Source organism: Ascaphus truei, chromosome 20 (assembly GCF_040206685.1).
Source record: "Ascaphus truei isolate aAscTru1 chromosome 20, aAscTru1.hap1, whole genome shotgun sequence".
Classification (NCBI taxonomy): domain Eukaryota; kingdom Metazoa; phylum Chordata; class Amphibia; order Anura; family Ascaphidae; genus Ascaphus; species Ascaphus truei.
In genome coordinates this window covers 19,724,555-19,739,628 of record NC_134502.1, presented here as the reverse complement: position 1 = coordinate 19,739,628, position 15,074 = coordinate 19,724,555, and the positions used below count along the sequence as shown (strand labels likewise).

The 15,074-nt window shown below is 40.4% G+C and overlaps 1 protein-coding gene and 1 long non-coding RNA gene across 2 annotated transcripts; one reads left to right on the top strand and one right to left on the bottom strand.

The window, feature by feature from the left end:
• The first annotated feature begins 2,166 nt into the window (after positions 1-2,166).
• Positions 2,167-3,099, top strand: LOC142470981 (olfactory receptor 6B1-like). Its single transcript, XM_075577783.1, has one exon. It carries the CDS (start codon positions 2,167-2,169, stop codon positions 3,097-3,099), a length of 933 nt encoding a protein of 310 aa, XP_075433898.1.
• A 4,257-nt stretch (positions 3,100-7,356) lies between these two features.
• On the bottom strand, positions 7,357-14,941 carry LOC142471375 (uncharacterized). Its single transcript, XR_012789423.1, has 3 exons — positions 13,901-14,941; positions 9,394-9,647; positions 7,357-9,158 (listed from the first exon to the last, which is right to left on the bottom strand). It is a non-coding gene; the product is annotated as an uncharacterized LOC142471375 (long non-coding RNA).
• Positions 14,942-15,074: the final 133 nt, after the last annotated feature.

The window sequence follows — 15,074 nt, the reverse complement described above, 5'->3', positions numbered from 1 at the left end:
CCTGCACCTTCAAACATTAAAGATAAGAGATGCCAGGTGGAAATATTATATCAGCGTTGATGCAACATCAAAGTATTAATTGCAGCATGTATTGTAATTGTTTTTGAAACTCCCTGTTATGCTGCTCTTGGGATCTAGATGTACATGAAAAATTTTAAATTATTCCACAGAGATTTTGCTACCTACTACACTATATATATAAATATGTCCCAAATCCTGTGAATTGTGGACACTGCAATCTGCAAGTGACAGACCTTCTGCTCAACTCTGCTTACATTTTGCATCACTCCCAAGGAGAACAGAACATTCTACATATTGGTAATCCTTAGCTACAATATACAAATGAGCTGATCAACAGTATCTTGTGGGGAATATATTTTTTAACTATACAGAGGTTGCATGAATTATTTATTTCCCCAAAAGCATTGCAGAGCCTTTATTAACATTTCCATCTCTTAGTGGGAATCAGGTACGTGTTTTGTGTAGAACTTATTGTTAACGTAGCCTGTCTTTGAATCATGTTTCTATTGTGTATCTTTTTTCTCTCCTGTGCCTTGATGTTAGACATTGAGTAATGGGTGTTACATTACAATGGGTTACAGGGTAGTCACCTGTTCGAGCAAAGTAAACTAAAGAAAAAATCAAGTGCTTCTTATCTGCTTTCATATGCTGTTTTTATGAACGTTTAATGGGTTAAAGCAAAGGGTCAGTCTCAAGTAGAAGGAAAGTGACCTAATGACAGTGACGTGTTCATTGGGTACAAGGGTCAATCCCACATACTGTAGGAGCAAAGGGACCTAATGACGGTGACATGTGGAATGGGTTACAAAAATGTAGAAGGCTTTATTGTCCCCTCCGGTTGGATATGGTGGGAAATGTATTGTAATATTCTGTCCCGGCACTACCTTTGAATCTTAGGAAAACTCTTGTGTTATCTCTAGTTATAACAGTATACAATGTGTTTTCTATAATCCTGCACTACTGTACATCTGTAGGGTCAGTGTGCCAGGTTATCTATTCCAGTATTCTCTTATCATCTCTTAGTTCACTCAGATGAATTGAGTAGTTCCAGTATAGGAGATTTGGTGAATGGTGCTCACACAAATGAAATGCTCTATTATTAATAAGTACAGTAAGTATGAGTAGTTCCAGTACCTTTAATGAAACTCCAGCAACAACAATGAATTCCCTATACTGTAGTGGTCATGACATTTTTAGGAATTAAGCTAGAATACTAACTGGGAGTGGGCCAATGCCTTTTCTTCGCAATTTTATTATTTAATGCATTTTTATTGTATTTTACATATCAATTTATTTTTCGTTTTAGCCTTAAAATCATTTCACAAAACCAAAAAACACAACTCAGCTTAATTATTGTACCTGGGATCTCAGTTTATAGTAGATTGTCATGCATTTTGTAAGGTTATTGCTGGCCTGAATAAGAGCACAGCTATTTACAGAAATCCTTAGTCAATCCTCATGTTTTATAACTTTCTCACCAGGCTTCTCATTCAGCGATCTCAGGTTGTTTAACTTCCCTCTGTATTTCTACGTATCTTTATGTGTACATAACCATTATTTTCTTTAACCCTTAAACTTATTAAACAAACGACTGTCATTAGGTCACTTTGCTCCTACGTGGGTCTGAGCCTTTAACCAATTAAACACGTCACTGTCATTAGGTCACTTTGCTCCTATATGGGACTGAATATTTAACCCTTTCAACACTTCACATGTGACTACACTTAATTCTTTCTTCCAGAGTTTTTTTTTGTTAGAATATATGCATCAGTTAAGATGCACCAAATTATTAATTACAGTAATTAATCATTCCAAATTTCTATTTTGCAATAGGATACAGTGGCGTTTGACACTTGACATACAAGAGAGAAGATATTTACTTAGTAGTACTACTCCATTAAAACGCCTACCAGTACATCTTAGTAAATATGGCCCTTTAAAGCTCCATTCAAATGGCTGTAAGGTGCCTTCTCGCATAGAAGGTATTTTGTGGGGTTACACCACTTTGTAAATACTGTATGGCCCATTCACTTGAATGAGCAGTAAGATGTCTTCTGTCATGGAAAGTATCTTATGGAGAAGCCCTTCTTATCAAATATGGCCCATTATGTTTGTGATTGTCTGTCCTATACTTACAGTTAAAGAATGAATAAGAAGAACTTGACGACTGTCACGGAATTCCTTCTCCTTGGATTTCAGTGTTTTCACAGCTTTAAGATTGTATTTTTCTGTCTCTTCCTTCTGATCCACATTTTAACATTATCTGGAAATCTCCTGATCATCGTGTTAGTGTCAACCAGTCACCAACTCCGCTCTCCAATGTACTTCTTCCTTAGCTACCTTTCCTTAGCTGACATCTTGTTCACGACTAACATTGTCCCCAACATGTTGTATATTATCTGGGAAGAGGGAGGCACCATTACTTTAACTGCCTGCATCACTCAATTTCAACTCTTTGGAGCATCCATAGGAACAGAGAGCCTTCTTCTCACAGCGATGTCTTACGACCGGTACCTGGCCATCTGCAAGCCTTTGCATTACAGCGTTATTATGGACCTCAGGCTTCAGTATCAACTGGTTATCTGGTCTTGGTTTTTAGGATTTATGATGACACTGTGTTTAGTTATCGTGATATATCAGTTGCAGTTTTGTGGCCCCAATGTCATTGACCATTTCTTCTGTGATTTTGCTCCTATTCTCGATCTATCATGTTCTGACATCTTCCCTTTAAAAATTGAACAGTTTATATTCTCCATTCCTATAGTTCCTCTCCCATTTGTGTTCATCATTGTGACTTATTTTAACATATTTCTCACCATCCTCAAGATGACCAACACCACCAGTAGACAGAAAGCTTACTCCACCTGTAGCTCCCACCTGGCTGTTGTCTGTGCTTATTATGGATCCCTGATTGCAATATATATGGCCCCATCCAGGGGACACTCATTCAATGCTAACAAGGTCTTATCCCTTCTCAACACTGTGGTTACTCCATTATTAAACCCCATAATATACAGCCTGAGGAATCAAGACATCAAGGAATCTATTGTCAACATAGCTAGAAAGATACCGAGGTAGCAAGACTTACTGTCCCCATGAGCGAGACAAGGTGTGAGATTACATCTGCGTGAACACTTTATTCACTGCGGCTCATCCGTAGTTCAACTACGATCAGCCATCAGAAATATTTGTGGAGTTATTTATGAAATTGACATTCAGTATATCTGTCCAACACATGGCACACTGAATATATTCACCTATGATTTGCAAATTGCAAATAAATGCCGGAGATTTACACTTGGTTTTGTCCCGCACCCGAAAACAGTAAGTCTTGCTACATCTGTACAGTAGGATTCATTTATTGCATACGACTGATGGTGCAGCGCACTCTGTACAGTTTCTTTGCTCAAGCATGCCAAGAAGTTTACACGTGTTGTGTGTTCACGAAATGTCTTGCTTTAAAAACTGCATTTCTTTCATTAATATGACCTTGTACATTCCATCAAAAGTAGCAGGTTCACACATTATGTGAAAAGAGTGTTATATCCCTGACGCTCGGCACATATATCAAACTATATATAAAGTATATATACAACCAGAATCGATGGTTTCAGCAGATCCAATGGAGTACTCAACGTGTTGATGGTTAAACATGGAATGAAAATAAGTAAAATAACATAGCGTAATCCTGTATGATAACCAAACCAGATGTACACAAACACACAAAATCACAATACAAACAACAAATGCTGAGAACAGACAGGTGACTGATAGTTATAAAACACACATTTAATAAAAACACATTAGTAAACGCAAATACAGTGCTATGATTAAGAATGAATAGGTCCAATTAATACACTCTTGCTGTAACTGGAATACCCGCTTACCGAAAGTAAGAAGGTAATGGGCAGTGGATATTTAAAGAGTATCCCCTCTCATCATGGCCAGTCTGCTCCAAGCGGTCACACTGCAAGTCGGCGTCTGCCTCGGGGCAGGGCACTCCTCTGCTCTCGTGGGGACAGACCCCTGCAGATCTGTAGCTCCAAACTCCATCTCACGAGCAGCCTGCGAATGCGCAATCGCAGCTGCAGGTTCATGGCAGCAGATTCTCCAGGGCTCAGCTTCGCTATGCGGATGGTGGCGGCAAATTCGCTCGTAATCTAAGATTCACACATTATGAATTCACACACTATGCCTTAGCAAATTTGTCTCCGTCAGGGTCTAAGTAAATAAATAAATGTGAGATGAGACCTGCCTGCAGCTATGTTTTTTTTTTTGGCGCGAAACGGCCCACAGGAAAGAGGGTATATAATGGATGTTATCACATTGTGTTTTATCCTTGAAAAAGAACGCTGTGAAGTTCGAAACGCGTTGGATGGGTCTTTTGTCACATTAAAGTGCCCTTTTAATCATTTTTTGTTTTGGGTCCTTCCTGCTCCATTTGTGCTGGTGCGCTTTTTGGTCTCCCTTTTCCCTGTATTGCATTGAGTAGCTGCACAGCCTGCCTGCCTGCCCTACCAGGATGTGAGTATTTGTATATTTTTTCAGGGGAACCTGCCAATGAGACTGATGGTGAGTGGGTTGCACCACACACCACCTGTCTTCAGGAGGATAGTACCCATAATATCACACAATAGGTACTATATCAATTGTTAGTACCCTGGTTTAGTGGTTTGGCTTATTATTTTTGATATTATACCTGCATTTGAGCGCTTCAGCTATTTTCCACATTGCAATATATACAGGTTGGAGCCGCACATGCATAGGTTTTTGGAGCTTAATCTTTGAATTTAAAAGGAAGGTCCCTAATTTTATATATTTTTTGCCTTTTATGCACTTTTTATAGTTACTTTTTTGTGGCTTCAGTACCCCCTTTGTTTTCCATTATATCGCTATGGAGGAACCAGGGGATAATATAGGTGAATTAGAAGATATTTCAGATACTTATTTCTTCAACAATTGTGATGATACACAGAGAAAAAAACAAGCTTTACGTGTGTTTGATAACTTTGTGGATTTGGATACCACTGACATCTCTGATCGCAAATTCCACTTTCAAAAATTGGAAAGTTTGTTGATTCATAAAAACCGCTTATGGGGGGACATTATAAGCTTGGAGAACTATGCTAAATGTAAAAGGATCCCAAGAGGACTAAGGGTGAAAAAAGCCCCCTCCTTTGGTTTTCCAGATGTGGATTTTGAAATTAGAAGGGTGGCAGCCCTCAATGACTGCTCTTTTCGTTTGATGGAGTTAATAGTGACACAGAAAATGAAGGGGAAAGATCAGCTTGATATTCAAATCACAGAATTGCAAAAAAACCTATACAGTTTCAAAGGTTTAAAGGGCTTCAAGGAATTTGACTTTATTCTCTCCAAAACGGTGAAAAATGTGGAATGTGGTATCATGTCTAAAAAACAAAGTAAATATGATCGGGACAGATATGACTATGAAAAGAACCAGGTTTACCATTGGCAGAGGATAAATTCTATTCAAGAAAGATCAAATAACAAAGATAAATCATTCATTCAGTTTAAATCTACTCCCAATAAGTCTATTTTAAAATCTAAGAATGTGGATTATCAGAGTGGCGAATTTGATGTTTCAGATGCAGAAACTGCCTCTACCTCTCATTCTGTATCTTTTGTCAATACATTTGAGAATGATGATCATCGTGGTCGTGGAGCTCCATCTAGGGGGCGAGGGAGGGGTGGATGCACCTTTTGGGGTCAACCACCTAGGTCTGATTCTGGTCAGGACCAGTCCCAGGATGCTTTTTCTTATCAAAATGTTAATCAACAGAGACAGCAACAGCAACAACAAAAATCTTTCCCTTTATTTCAAAAGGACACAAGAGAATCAGAAGAGGGAAGAGGGGGGGGGGGGAGAAGGGGGCTACAGGTCCGCCTCCAAAAGGAAGAAGTTTTGAATGATATATCTAATGTCATAAACATTTCAGGAACTGCTCTCTCTCCCATAGAGTTGTCACTACTGGATAAAGGCCTAAAATTTTCACCTTCAATGAACTTTAATTTGTTCGAAACCACTATTGATGTGTATAAGTTTGTTCGGAAATTATCCTTGAAAAAGTTTTTTGACAATTTTATTCCAAATGTTTCTAGGTCGACCGGAGATGAGGATTTGGATGGGGGGCCACCACTCGCTATCGAGAGTGATGTCCCCTCATCCGACTCTGTTCCTCCGGTATCTATTGCTTTACATACATTTAATGATTTTTGTACCCTGCAAGATATGAATGATCTTTTGTCTGAACAGACGGTTGATGATATTAATATTCCTACATTTTCTGAATGGAATTCTGGTAAAAAGGAGTTCTGTCTTCTACCCCACTCATGTAAAGGTTCAATTTTTAACTATGTTTGAAAATCTGGTTATAAGGGACCTTCGTCTTCTAGCTCAGGGATTCTCCCTATCCTATATAGATCATGACAATTTGAATCAAAATGAACGTTTAGCTTTAAAATCTTTGAAAAATAATTCTGCATTGGTCATTAAGAGTGCGGGGTGGTGCAGGGCAGAGACGGTTATATCAGGGAGGCTTTACGCCAACTGGATGATGGCCGGTCCTATCGTGTACTATCCGCCGACCCCACTCCGCAATTCTTGGAGTTCCTTGTAGAACTGGTTGACTCAGGTGTTATTATGGAAGTTCTGTCAAAGGACGAGGTTAAATACATTATACCATCTCATCCCATTATTCCTATCTTCCACCATCTCCCAAAGATCCAGAAGACATTGGTCGACCCTCCAGGTTGTCCCATTGTCTCTAGCATTGGATCTTTGGGAGATGGTCTGTCAAGATATGTTAATGGTTTTCTTCAGCCATTTGTTAGGAAATTGCCCTCATTTATACGGGACTCTGGTGATCTTCTTGATCAGATCAAAAATGTTAAATGGGGTAATGATTACCTGTGGGTAACACTTGATGTTACCTCTCTGTATTCTGTTATACAACATGACCATGGGTTGGCAGCTGTCCGCCAATTTATTGAGATACCAGAAATATCAATTTTTCAATCGGCTTTTATTTTGGACGCTATACACTTTTTACTCACGCACAACTTTTTCACATATAATGGTAAGTTTTATTTGCAACTTATTGGCACTGCTATGGGTACAAGTTTTGCTCCTTCTTTTGCGAACTTATTTATGGGATGGTGGGAAGCACTTTTTATTTATTCAAGCACTAATTTATTTCGTCACAATATTGTTTTTTATAAAAGGTTTGTGGACGACCTAATTATTATTTGGAGGGGGGATGTCACTACACTTCACGCTTTTGAGAAGGAATTGTTCCACTATCAGTGGTTTCCTTTCTCAGTCTGAGGAACGTACAAGGAGATTTTTGGAAAGGGGATACCCCAAATCACATTTAGCAATTGCTTTTGAAAATGCACTACATACAGAGAGAGTATCATTGTTGCCCACACATCCAATTGGAGATTCTCGCCTTGCTAACAATGTTAAGACAATTGGTATTAAACAGGACTCACATGGACTGACAGAATCAAAAAATAAATGTCCTCTTTTTATTTCACAATTTAGTAAACAAAGTGGAAAAGTAAACTCTATAATTTCAAAACATTGGAATGTCTTATCCATGGACCCTGTCCTTAAAAAATATGTGGATTCTGGTCCTATTTTTGTATATCGTAGAGCGAGAACAATTGGATCTCATGTTGCACCAAGTGAACTCAAAACTTCTGGTCTCAAAAAACCTTTTATCACTAGGGGTTCCTTCAAATGTGGCTCTTGTAGTGTATGTAAACACATGAAGCCTGCAAAAAGTTTTTTCCAGTTTGCCTTGCCACCGCCACATGGTGTGAATATATTATCAAATAAGGAATTTAAGATCAACAGTTTTATAAATTATAAAAGTCAATTTGTGGTTTATTTAATAACATGTGGTTGTGGCAAGAGGTATGTGGGGAGGACGACTAGAGCCCTTGAGGTCAGGATGTTAGAGCACTTAAGGCTCATAAAATTGAAAGACACCAATCATCCAGTCTCAAAACATTTCACTGAATGCGGTCAGGGAGGGATTAGCAATTTTTCCTTCTTGGGGATTGAATTAGTTATTTTTAAATCTAGAGGAGGTGATCATATCAACCTTCTGGACAGTAGGGAGGCGTATTGGATCTTCACTCTCCAAACGCGCTTCCCTATGGGCTTGAACATTGACTGGCAGCTAACACATTTTTTGTAAAATAATTTTTGTTAAGGATGTATTATTGTGCCATTAGTTGGTAATACAGGTTAATTAAGATAATTGTCATTATATTAGACATTACATTCTGATCATTCTAACCCTTGAACTTATGTTTTATTATGCAATATTATGCTAATTATCTAAGCTTAAATTGTTCTTTGATGTATCTTGTTGACAATACTTTATATTTGATAATGGTTGTATCTTCCTTGTTCCTATGATTTAGGTTCACAATCTGTGTTATGCAGTATATATGTGTTAATATGTCTTTAAGTTCACTTTCTTTGCATTAATTTTTATAATCATGTTTAGAGGTTTTTATTTTCACTTTTCTTGTATATAGCTTAGATGCAACACAACAAGTTTTTTAATCCACTTTGTTTATGTCTTTTGTTTATTTATTAGTATCCCTTAGTAAGCATTAGTTTAGTTTTGCATAGCTTTATTTCGTTGAAATGCGCATGCCCATGTAAGCAGCAATGTATTTTGTTCTGCTGGAAGGTTTAGTAAAGCTTTGGTATTGTGTTCCTATGTTTGCCCACATCCAAGATGGCCACACTGCCTTTGGTACTTCCTTTTGCCCTTAGATCGGCACTGAGTCGCTCTGCGCATGCGCGATGACGCGCGCAGCGTCATGACGTCATCAGGTTCCGATTTTTGGCGCGAAACGGCCCACAGGTAAGAGGGTATATAATGGATGTTATCACATTGTGTTTTATCCTTGAAAAAGAACGCTGTGACATTCGAAACGCATTGGATGGGTCTTTTGTCACATTAAAGTACCCTTTTAATCATTTTTGTTTTGGGTCCTTCCTGCTCCGTTTGTGCTGGTGCGCTTTTGGTCTCCTTTTTCCTTGTTGTGTGTGTAGAGCTGCTTATATTAATTAGTGTAGGCACTGTAGATATATGCTGAGGATTTAAAACAGAAGACGTATATATTAGGGGAAAATCATGTAGGCTTTTATTAGTTAAAGCTTTGACAACATACTGTAAATACTGCTGGTGTTCAGCATACACAAAGAAAAATAAACAGGCCTTGCTCCTCTTTGTTGTGTTGACTATAACAGTGTTTAGATTATCCATAAATTGGGGACTACACCCCTTTCTAAAGATAAAACACAAGCCAGGCATAGGCAAGATTTACCTTTGCCAACCCCCCCCCCAATGGCTGGGATGGGGTTTTAAAAGTCCACATGCAGAGTGGTCTATCTTAAGCGTTCCAGTCTGGTGGTCACTTCCTGGAGCAGAGAGTCCCTTGCAGTGAGCTCTGTAGGCTTTTTATAAAACTCTAGCAATCGAGCTGCACAAGCTAATTAAGCCAGCCTGCTTTGGAATTAACCTCCTCAGTGCACAACCCATCCGTGGTCGATACTTGTCAGATGCTCCAAAAACTTGTATCTGGTAAGTTGAAACGAAAATTGTTAGTTTTAAAAAAAATAAATGTATACTATACTGTAATTATAATCCTAACGCCATTCTAAAGTGTTCAATAACCACCTGTAATACATTATTTATATGACTTTTGGTTAGAAAAACTTGACACCAGTGTGTGTAAACACAGAGCGGAAGTTGTCAGATTCTAACGTGAAAAAATTGCTAAAAGTGGCAGATTACAAGGATCACTGTATATATAGATGGTTCTTAGGCTCCACTGAACAAACTATTAGACGTTTTCCTAGACGTGGACAGGGATTTGATTCCACCCGCGTCAGTCTCTCCTCTGGGAATAAGACTGATCTGCCGGACTCCAGGACCAATACAGATACACAGGAACATTTTTTTACAGAAGGGCTCCTACAAATTAAGCGTAAAACCACCACATATAACTTTCAAAGCGCACACATCAGACGAGGGGGCATGTGCAAAAGGACAGCACTCTCTCCCGTTACGCGGATGACGGTAATTTACAATTTGTCTGATACATTATTGACTGACATTGAGCCTAATTTATTAGACAAAGGGCTGTCATACTGTACTGTACTCCACCGACACACTTTATTCGAGCAAATACCCGGTATGTACCTGGCAGATACCTGGAATGCGCCGCTCCTCACCTCTGACAAGCCCCGTTGCGTTTGCCTTCCCAGCCTGGGTTCATGCCTGGCTGACGGGCGGCTGATCTGTTAAATGATAATGATTAGGATTTAATAGGCTGCAATGCTTCGCGTGTCTACCAGATGGCATAAATTCATGAATTGTAATGCAGTATATATATATATACTGTGCAGTATTGCAGCCAGCGGGAATAAAATGCTTCAATCCCTGCCTGGAAAATAACCCAATGCACTCGGGCAGAAAACAGTCACAAACCTCAATACACCCGGGTATACCCGAATTCGTGGGACTAGCCGAGCTCGAATAAAGTGTGTCGCCAGTGTATGTAACGACAGCAACACCTGACTTACAGATGTGGTTACCTGTACTCTTCGGCTAGCCCAGGAAAATCCAGGAAAATCTGTGGTTATCTCACAGAAAAGATGCAGCCAGACTAATGGCCCATCGTATTAACACAGCAGAGGTCCCATGCGTTTGAATGTGACTGCAGGGACCCCCCGTTGTGATAATCCGATGGGCCATTAGTCTGGATGCAGAAATCTCCCAGAAATGTTGCAGCGTTTCTCTGAGATAGCCACAGATTTTCCTAAGGCGAGCCGGAGAGCACAGTCCACCACATCTGTATGAATGCTGCATGTTGATATGTTTAATGATATGTTTAAATTTAACCGGCATATGAGACTGAAATAATTATTTCATGATAAACCTAATTTAACCAGCACTTCCAAATTCAGAGCCAGTAACACTTTAAAAAAAATCTTGGCTGTGAGCCCCGGTGATTCAGTGAATGACCTGTAGGAAAGCGACATCCTGGAGCAGTTATCTGTGCCTGCTTTCCAGAGCACACATGCGGTAACACAGAAGGAAAGATGCACCGATATCACTGTCCATGGGGATGCAGCAGATGACATCTTGCTTCACGTAATATCAGTGGACACTTTGCAAAGATATACAAGAAATAGCAAGGGACAGCTGAGTCGATTTGCCCAGCTAATATTTCAATACCATGCGACCTTTGATCGTTATGTCCTAATGGTTTCAGGGGTAAAATGGCAATTCCCAATAATTTGATGAGAGATATTTTAGAAGAACTGAAGAAGCAGTATAAATACACCGATGCCCATTTCAAGACCATGAAGACACAATCAATGGACTTTTATCAGAAGAATATGGGCTGAACTAATCAGTGATTGAAACATGACAAACATGAATTTATTGAATAATACAATTTGAATGCAGTTTTTAATTCAGTAATATGTTTTCATTCTTTTTTGCAAATTCGGCAGGCTGATCAAAGTCAATACCATGTCCATGTAGGAAACACATCCAACGGTACTGGAAGGCAGTGATTCTCTACCAGGGGTTCTGCCTAGCCGCCCCAGCAGCTTTCCTGGCTCTCCCCCCGGCTCTATCCGGATCTCCCTCCCCCAGCTCTCCCTTCCCTCAACTTTCCCCGGCTCTCCCTCCCCTGGCTCTCCCTGCTCTCCCCCCTCCCAGAGCCTGCTCACAGCTGCGCTCTAGCAGTGCAGCACTTCTGCCGGTGCTTGCTGCTAGCGAGTGCGTGCATGTGTGCAGTCCTCGCCGCCACCGCCTCCTGCCCCTAGCTCCCTCCTGCCTGCAACCGCATCCTGCATGCCTCTGCCGCTGCCTGAGTTATGGGAGGAGAGAGGGAGATGGGAGATGCAGGGGGGTGGTGATATATCAGAGATGCAGGGGGGGTGATATGAGAGAGTTGGGAGATGCAGGGGAGTGGGATATGAGGGAGATGTTAGATGCAGGGGGTGTGACAGGAGGGAGATGGGAGATGTAGGGGGGTGATATAAGGGAGATGGGAGATGCAGGGGAGTGTGATATGAGGGAGATGGTAGATGCAGGGGGTGTGACAGGAGGGAGATGGGAGATGATGGGGGGATATGAAGAAGATGGTAGATGCAGGGTGTGATATGAGGGAGATGGGAGATGCACGGGGGTGATATGAGGGTGATGGGAAATTCTGGGGGGGGGGTGATATGAGGGTGATGTGAGATGAAGGGGGGTGGGTATATGAGGGTTATGTGAGATGCAGGGGGTGGGTATATGAGGGTGATGTGAGATGCATGGGGATGGGTATATGAGGGTGATTATGAAGGTTGCTGGGGGAGAGATGATGATGGTGATGATGATGATGATGATGATGATGATGATGATGATGATGATGATGATGATGATGATGATGATGATGATGATGATGATGGGTGCTGGTGGAGATATGAGGATGATGATGGGCAGTGGTTGACAAATCACCAAAAAATCTACTCGTCACACAAAAAAATCTACTTGCCACCTAGTACCAAACGTGTGGTGCTTGGGCCAATATTTACTCGCCCGGGGGTTAAATCCACTCGCCCGGGGCGAGCAAATGTATAGGTTTGTCGAACACTGATGATGGGTGCTGGGGGAGATATATAGATGATGATGATGATGATGATGATGATGATGATGATGATGATGATGATGATGATGATGATGATGATGATGATGATGATGATGATGATGATGATGATGATGATGATGATGATGATGATGATGATGATGATGATGATGATGATGATGATGATGATGATGATGATGATGATGATGATGATGATGATGATGATGATGATGATGATGATGATGATGATGATGATGATGATGATGATGATGATGATGATGATGATGATGATGATGATGTATTCTATATTCTTCATGCTGGTTTGATCTCACACCTTGCCCCAATACCAGGAACAGTAGGTCTGGCTACATCTGTACAATTATAAACAAAAGTCTAATTTTACTGTTCTCATGCCTGATAATATATAAAGAAAAGACTAATCCACTTGTCTGTTCATATTAGCCGGAGTTAACTGCCCAATATAGATCATACTGTATATATTGTTTTTAAAAAAGAGTGCTACCAGGATTGTGACCTCATGTATAGAATAAAAGACACAAAGACCTAGTGCTACATCTTTGACGTATTATATAGTTAAATACTATGTAAGGTGCTTAACAAGAACTGCAATTAAAAAGGTGGATGAGTGAGCTTGCAGGTGCAGAAATGTTAGTTCCCTGATAAATGAGTCATTCTGGTGAAACTAGTAGGATGGGAGAGACAGCTGAAAGAACTGAGGATGTTTCGCAGTCCCCATGGATGTCACTAGACTGCACGACACAGGGAAGGACTGAGTACGCATGCGCAAGCGCAAATACATGCCGATGGAGCATCTTGGTGAGGAGGTCTGAGAACAGAGTTCCATCTGTACTGTGATGAAGCCCCATCTGCAGCCTCAGTGACCCCAGAGACTGATCAATGGGAGAGCTGAAGGAAAGACTCCCAACACTGCTCAATGCTTGATAGAACATCTCAAATGTGAGTAAGACCATTGGATATTACTAATAAACTTTGAACATTTCAAACAAATTGTACTATTACTTCTCTTTGTTTTCTTCTCGTTCCTTTTTTATTTGAATATCTTTACCATATGCTGTACAATGCAGGCTACGCGGGGCCAACAAAGATTAACCCTATGCATTTCGCTACCTCGGGGGTATACGTTGTACAGCATCCGGTTGCTTACATGGACAAGCAGCCTCCAGCTGATCCCTCGTATGTCGATACCGGCTTTTTTCCATCTCACGATATCTGAGATGAGAATTGTTTGAGGCAGCAAGAGGCAGCAGGAGAATATCGCAAGCTTGGACACTGGCACCGTACAGCTCTGTTCCTGTGGAGAATCATCCGCCTGCCCCAACTGGTCTGGGACACGGCATTCCATGTTGGATTTTCGGGCCGTCAACACCACGGATGAGAGATGACATTCTCTATTAATATATCCAATGTGCAATTCCTACCTGCGTCTAGTAAGTAGGATTTCAATTTTACTTAGTGGACCATCATCTGATCTTTAATTGTATTATTCTATGTTGTTCTATTATTGTGTTTTAATTATTTTTTATTAAATGTACCCTTTTTTCACTCACCTATCATTCTCCATATATTACCTCTGAAGCATCTATATCTACTGTAGCACTACAATGTGCGTTTATTTGAGTACAAAATAGTATTATGCTACAGTATGTATTCTTTATCTTTCTCTTTTCATATGCTTTGACTAACATCCGCATTAATATTCGTTCGGAGCGGCCAGAACATTTGTTGCGTCTTGGACTACAAACGGTTGTATTTATCACACCTGTACAACATTAGCAATAGTGAACCAAGACTCTATTTATTAGGCCACGGAAAAGTTATCACCTTATATAATAGTTTTTTTTAGCGGGGGCACTTAACCCCTTCATGACCTTAGTGGTTAATACCGCTATGGTCATGAAGGGGTTAATCCCTCCCGCTACCCACCCGCAAGCCCTAAACAAACCACCGTTGGGGCTAATACCCACTTCGGCCACCCCCGCTACGCACAATAAAAAAAATACACTCATAACAGCCCCACAATAAATAAATAAATATATAAATATATATATATATATTACACCAACAACCCCTATACCCCACTAACATACACATATATGCACATCAATGATACTATAGGCCGGCGGGGGCCCTCGGGTGTTACCCGCGGGCCTGCAGTACCAATTCTGTGCCCCCCCCAAATTAATGTCAAAACACATACATACTTATAAAGAAATAACCCCCCCCCCCCCCTAACACATACAGTATAGTAATGGGCACAATTAATATTATCCACACATGGATAATAGTGAATTTGCCCATTTAAAATACATAAAGAACAA